This window comes from Belonocnema kinseyi, chromosome 6 (assembly GCF_010883055.1).
Source record: "Belonocnema kinseyi isolate 2016_QV_RU_SX_M_011 chromosome 6, B_treatae_v1, whole genome shotgun sequence".
NCBI classification, from domain to species: Eukaryota; Metazoa; Arthropoda; class Insecta; order Hymenoptera; family Cynipidae; genus Belonocnema; species Belonocnema kinseyi.
The window spans coordinates 6277969-6285166 of record NC_046662.1 but is presented as its reverse complement, the minus strand read 5'-3'; the positions used below and the strand labels follow the sequence as shown (position 1 = coordinate 6285166).

At 24.0% G+C, this 7198-nt stretch overlaps 1 protein-coding gene across 9 annotated transcripts in view; it reads left to right on the top strand.

Annotated features, from left to right (window-relative positions):
* The window catches only part of LOC117175261 (neurofibromin), a 133535-nt gene that overhangs the window by 104743 nt on the left and 21594 nt on the right, over positions 1-7198 (top strand). For 4 of the 9 annotated variants that reach the window (XM_033364958.1, XM_033364963.1, XM_033364956.1 and 1 more), the window contains 2 exons: positions 795-881; positions 6474-6676. In XM_033364958.1, the coding sequence (XP_033220849.1) occupies positions 795-881; positions 6474-6676 (290 nt within the window). The remainder of the gene's footprint in view (positions 1-794; positions 882-6473; positions 6677-7198) is intronic. The other 5 variants (XM_033364960.1, XM_033364959.1, XM_033364964.1 and 2 more) reach the window with 2 other exon arrangements.

Genomic DNA, 7198 nt, shown 5'->3' with positions numbered 1-7198 from the left:
TAAATTTTTTTGTTATTATCCCTCAAAAAAGAGTCCGGGGACGTCCGTTATGATATTTTATAGCATCTCCGAATTCAGTTTTTGAAAATTTTCATTTTTGTGCAAAAAAAAGCCGGGGAAACTGTAAGTATCACATGCCCTTAAGGAAAAACGCTTAATATTTACAAATATTTTACTGTTCATTTAAAATCAGTAATTCGAAAACAAATATTCAAAACTAAAAGAAAAACTTTCAATGTTAAAATTTTAATTGTTCTATTTATAAACTTTTCATTTGTAAGTAAAATTGTTAAATTTTGATGTATAAATAAATATTGAACACCTATTATTCCTAGAAAAGTTATTTCAAATAATATATATAACTGAAAAATTTTTAGCTCTAAAGTTCAAATTTTTGTTATTCATTGACCGTGAAAAATTTTTACGAACCGAAAAAAAACCGGACATTTTTGTTCTCTTATTAAAAAGGCAATCCTGAATCAAAAGAAACACTTTGAGAGTGTCAATTTTGAGGCAAAAAAAATTAAGCCTTTCCTTGAACCAAACTACCTAATGACTATGATGATTAACAATAAATGAGTAACAAGTGGAATTGTTTGGATTACCTGATTGATAATTGTGCGAAATGGTTTGTGCTTTGAAGTAATGCAATTTTTTGTGTGAACCTTTTTTTCTATGTTTGATACGTGTGTGTGTCTGCCTTTACCTGGATCGTTATCTCTTAAAATGTCACTAATGTGTGTCACACCTCATCATTTCGATCATCGTATCGATGATGCTCATCGACTAACAAGACTGGCCGGATTTTATTTAAAACGCAGCGATCTTTCTCGGTACCATCTACGAAGGAAGCGAAGCCCACCGATGAATTGGAGCCAAAGGTACTTACCGATTACTGGCTTCCTTCTTTTTAGCAATCAGGAATCTCAGACATTATTTATTAAACTACAAACCAATTATTCATTCTCTTCTTCAGGGCCTGAAATCTTGAAAATTTCAGACTCTACACGCCTTTTGTATCCAGATTGTGGAGCCTCTCTCTTAAAAATTCAATAATTTGGTAGAAAATAAAAAAAATAAAAAGTAAAAAAGAAAATGAAAAGTTAAAAATTAACTTGTTTCTTAAAAATTTGTATTTTTGGTTGATAACTTTTTTAATTTAGTAGAAAATAAAGCTTTTTTGTCCAAAAGTGCAGCTATTCCATGTTTAATTGAAAATTTTTCGTTCATAAGATAAAAATTTAACTATTTGGTAATATTCAACATTTTGGATTAATCACATTTTTTAGTTTGACATATTACTTGATGCGATTTTAATTTAAAATCAAAAACAGTTGAATTCCACCAAAAAAAGATTCAATTTCAACGGAAAAAGTTGAATTTTCGACTAAGAATGATTTTTCAGTCAATAGAGAAAAAATATTACAACAAAATTGTTTAATTTTCATTCCAAAAAGACGAATTTTCTTCAAAACAAAGAAACTTTCAACAGGGAAGTTAATTTTGAACAAATTAGTTGAATTTTTTACTAAGAAAGATTTTTCAGTCAAGGGAGAACAAATATTTTAACAAAATTGTTGAATTTTCAAGTCAAAAATGAGAATTTTCTAAATAATAGATAAAAAAGTTAATTTCAAACTAAATATTTTAATTCTTAAACGACTTGTTGAATTCTGAACCCAAAAAGAGGAACTTTCTATAAAAGATTTGAATTTTCAATAAAATAATTAATTTTTCAACAAAAATAGAAGAATTTAAATCTTAGGTAAAAAACTTAAGTTAAAAAAACAAATCGTGTTTAACATAAATGAATTATAAACCAAGTAGTTGCATTTTCGACAAAAAAGTTAATCTTGCAACAAATAGTTGTAATTTTCAACCCAGGAAGATTTTTGTAGTAAAGAAAGAAAAAAATATTTCAAAAAAATTGTTGAATTATCAAGTCAAAAATGAGAATTTTCTAAATAAAAGACAAATAAGTTAATCTTAAACCAAATGTTTTAATTTTCAAACGAATGATTGAATTCTTAACACAAAAAGAGGAACTTTCTACCAAAGATTTGAATTTTCAATCAAATAAACAAAAAAACGAATCGTATATAAATAAATAAATTATACACCAAATAGATGCATTTCCAACCAAAAAGTTAATCTTGCAACAAATAGTTGAATTTTGAACCAAAGAAGATTTTTCATTAAAAAAAAGTTTTTGTAACAAAATTGTTTAATTTTCAAGTCAAAAATGTGAATATTCTAAATAACAGACAATAAAGTTAATTTTAAAGTAAATATTTAAATTTTAAACAAGTTGTTGAATTCTGAACCCAAAATGAGGAACTTTCTACAAAATATTTAAATTTTCAATAAAATAATTAATTTTTCAACAAAAAATAGAATTAAAATTTTAATTAAAAAATTAATTTTTAAACAAAGCAAAACATGAATCGTATATAAAATACATGAATTGTAAACCAAATAGTTGCATTCTCAACAAAAAAGTTAATCTTGCAACAAATAGTTGTAATTTTTAACCCAGGAATATTTTTCAGTCAAGAAAGAAAAAAAATTTTCAACAAAATTATTGAATTTTCAAGTTAAAAATGCGAATTTTCTAAGTAACAGACAAAAAAGTTAATTTAAAACTAAATATTTGAATGCTTAACTAAGTTGTTGAATTCCTAGCCCAAAGAAGACGAACTTTCTATCAAACATTTGAATTTTCAATAAAATAATTAATTTTTTAACAAAAAATAGAAGAACTAAAATCTTAAGTAGAAAAACTAATTAAAAAAAAGGAATCGTATATAAATAAATAAATTATAAACCAAATAGATGCATTTCCAACCAAAAAGTTAATCTTGCAACAAATAGTTGAATTTTTAACCGAGGAAGATTTTTCATTAAAAAAAATTTTTTTTTAACAAAATTGTTTAATTTTCAAGTCAAAAATGTGAATATTCTAAATAACAGACAATAAAGTTAATTTGAAACTAAATATTTGAGTTTTAAACAAGTTGTTAAATTCTGAACCCACAATGAGGAACTTTCTATAAAAGATTTGAATTTTCAGTAAAATAATTAATTTTTCAACAAAAAATAGAAGAATTAAAATTTTAGTTAAAAAATTAATTTTTAAATAAAACAAAAAATTAATCATATATAAATTACATGAATTGTAAACAGAATAGTTGCATTCTCAACAAAAAAGTTAATCTTGCAACAAATAGTTGTAATTTTTAACCCAGGAATATTTTTCAGTCAAGAAAGAAAAAAAAATTTTCAACAAAATTGTTGAATTTTTAAACCAAAAAGGCGAATCTTCTATAAAAAAAAAGTTGAATTGTCTATAGGGAAATTAACTTTGAGCCATATAGTTGAATTTTTAAAAAAGAAAGATTTTTTAATTAAGATAGAAAAAATATTTCTAAAAAATTGATTAATTTTCGGGTGAAAAAGCGAATTTTTAAAAAACATTAAAATTTTCTATCAAAAAGGATGTTTTTGTAACCAAACTGTTGAATTTGAATAAAATAATTAAATTTTCAACCAAGAATAGATTAATTAAAATTTTAGCTAAAAAAATTATTTAAAAAACATCGAATCGTGCACCAAATACATGAATTATAAACGAAATAATTGAATTTTAAACAAAAGAGTTAATTTTGCAATTATTTAATTTTCTACCTAAATAGTTGAATTTTTGACCAAAAAAGGATTTTAAGTCAAGATAGAAAAAATATTTCAATGAAATTGTTGAATTTTCGAACCAAAAGGCGAATTTGTTACAAAACTTTTGAATTTTCAAACTAGAATATTAATTTTCTATGAAGAAAGACGAATTTTAAACAAAATAAATGAATTTTAACTTTATGAAATCAATTTTTAACTAAAAATGCAATAATTAAATGTAATAGTTGATATTTAAACTAAAAAATATTTTAATTTGGAATGAAATACAATTAAATTTAACCAAAAAATACGGATTTTGAAACAAATAGTTGAGTCCTCAACCAAAACAAAGGAGTGAAGTGTTCTATTAAAAAAAGAGTTTGCGGCCAAGATAGAAAAAATATTTCAAAAAATTGTTGAATTTTGAAAAAAAGCCGATTTTTTCCACAAAACAGACGAATTTTCAATAAGAAAATTAATTTTGAATCCAATAAGGTCATTTAGTCAAGAGAAAACAAATATTTTAACGAATTTGTTAAATTTTCAAAACAAAAGTCGAACTTTCTATAAAATAGTGGAATTTGAAATAAGAAAGTTAATTTTGAATTAAATAGTAGAATTTTTAAAATAAAATCGTAGAATTTTCTACCATATTGTTGAATTCTTCACTAAAAATGACGAATTTTCTATAAAACATTTGAATTTTCCTCTGAAGAGAAATAATTTTTAACCTAGAAGATAAATTTTCCAGCTAGAACCGCAAATTTTTAACAAAATAAATGAATTTTAATTTAAAAAGTAAAATATTAAAAAAAAATGGAGGAATTAAAATTGCAGCTGAAAAATTAATTTTCAAACAAGAAGAACGAATCGTGTGTAAAGTACAAACTACGTGTACAAACTTCGTGTACAAACTTTCAAAATAGTTGAATTTTAAAACAAGAAAGATTTTTCAGTCAAGAATAAAAAAATGTGTCAAACAAATTGTTAAATTTTCAAGCCAAAAAGAAAAATTTCCTATAAAACAGTTGAAATTTCTATTAAAAAATAGGAATTTTCAATAAAAAAAGTTCATTTTTAACCAAATTGTTGAGTTTTCAATAAAAAATTTAACTTTTTAAGACAATTATTTAATTTTCCACAAAATAATTGAATTTCTAACCAAAAAGATAAATTTCTACGAAAACCAAGACTTTTTAACCAAAAATTATTAACAAAACAAACCAACAATAGTTTGATTTTCTTATTTGTTTCAAGACAGATTTGTTCAGTCAAGAAAAACTAGTAAATTTTAACAAAACAGTTTTATTTTTTACCAAAAACGATGATTTTTTAACAGAATTCTTGATTTTTTTACAAAACAAATAAATATGCAATCAGCTTCTTTAGCTTTTTACTAAAAAGATGAATAAAAACTAAAAATATAATAATCGATATTTGAAGCAAAAAGTATTTTAATTTAAAAAAAACGGTTGAATTCAGCAAAAAAGATTAATTTTCCACCAAGAACGGTACATTTTTTAACAAAATAATTGAATTTTAACTTAATAAGAAAAATGAAAAAAATGGCGTAATTAAAATTTCAGCTTGAATCATGTACAAAATGCATGAACTGTAAACCATATCGTTCAAATTTCTACCAAAATAATTGAATTTTAAACCAAGAAAGATTTTTCAGTCAATAATAAAAAAATGTATCAAACAATTTGATAAATTTTCAAACCAAACAGAAGAATCTTCTACAAAACAGTTGAAGTTTCTACTCAAAAGTAGGAATTTTCAATTAAAAAAGTTTATTTTCAACCAAATTGTTAAATTTTCAATTAAAAAAGTTTATTTTCAACCAAATTGTTAAATTTTCATTTAAAAAGTGAACTATTTAACAAAATTATGGAATTTTTCTCAAAATAATCAAATTTTTAACCAAAAAGATCAATTTTCTACCGACACCAAGACCTGTTAACAAAAAAAGTAGTAACTTACAACCAAAAATAGTTTGATTTTCTTAACAAAACAGTTTAATTTTTTTACCAAAAATGATGATTTTTAACAGAGTTATTGAATTTTATACAAAACAATTGAATTTTCAACCAACTCAGTTAGCTTTTTACTAAAAAGGTGAATGAAAACTAAAAATATAATAATCGATATTTGAAGCAAAAAGTATTTTAATTTGAAAAAAAAACGGTTGAATTCATCAAAAAAATATTAATTTTCAATCAGACATTTTAAAGAATTTTTAAACAACAAAGATCAAATTTCTGCCACAAGAGATGACTTTCTAAACCAAAAGGACGAATTTTCCACAAAAGAGTAATTATCAACCAAGAAAAAATTTGATAATTTATAGACTAAAGAATAATAGTTTAAATACATTTAAAGTTAATTGTTAATACTATTAAAATATTAGGCTCGAAATCTGTCAATATTCCTGATAAAATAAAGCTTATTTTTTACTTCACACTTTATGATTTCAAATTCATTTTTAATTACCGATTACAAAACGTGTGTTGAACTTCAGAACATTTTAGGTCATGGCTCATTTTTATTTTACCAATATATATAAATAAATGAATTAAAATTTCCAAAAATGCAAAGCGGGCACAGAAATATATTGATTTTTTTCTCTCTCTTTTATCTGAGAATTCTTGGCTAAAATCAACTCTTCCTTAATCCTAAGTTTCATTATGTGTTTTATGAAAAGTTGTGTTTTGTGTGTGAAGCTTAGTACTTTAAGACTCGTATTTGCAAAGCTATTTAAAAAAAGGGGGGATATTTAAATTTGTATTTTTTTCCGCATGCAGAATCGAAGCACCAGAGTCAGTGTGAGCAACGAGAACAACGTGCTGTTGGATCCAGAAGTCCTGACGGACTTTTCCACTCAGACGCTCGTCCTTACTGTTTTGGCTACTTTGGTGAAATACTCGACTGAGGAAAATGAAACTAGAATTTTGTACGAATATCTAGCAGAAGCCTCGGTAGTTTTTCCAAAAGTCTTCCCTGTTATGTGAGTTTTATTTTTGTATTTATTTATTTGATATTTACCCTTATTTATTTTAGTATTTATATTAGTATATTATATTAGTTGCTTCATCCTGACGATTATATATATGATTAAGAATTTTATTATTTGGTTGCAAATTCAACCATTTTTATCAATAAGTCATACGTTTTATTTGAAATATCGACTATTACATTATTCGTTGAGAATTCATTTTTTTTTGCAAATTAGTTTCTTTAATCGAATATTCTTTTTTTGTTGTTGAAAATTTATCTCGTTGGTTCAGAATTCAACTACTTTGTTGAAATCTAGTTTTTTGTTGGTTAAAAAAATTAACTTTCCTAACTAAAAATGGAACTATTTTACGTTTGGCTGAAAATTAATTTTTTTAAATTAAAAATTTCACTACTTGGGTAAAAGTTGAACTACTAGGCAGTCTGATAAGTCCCTGAAAAATGAAACACGGAGTCGTTTTTTTGGCCAAAGTCGGTTTTATTTTTCAACATACTCTCCTTTTAGGTCGATACA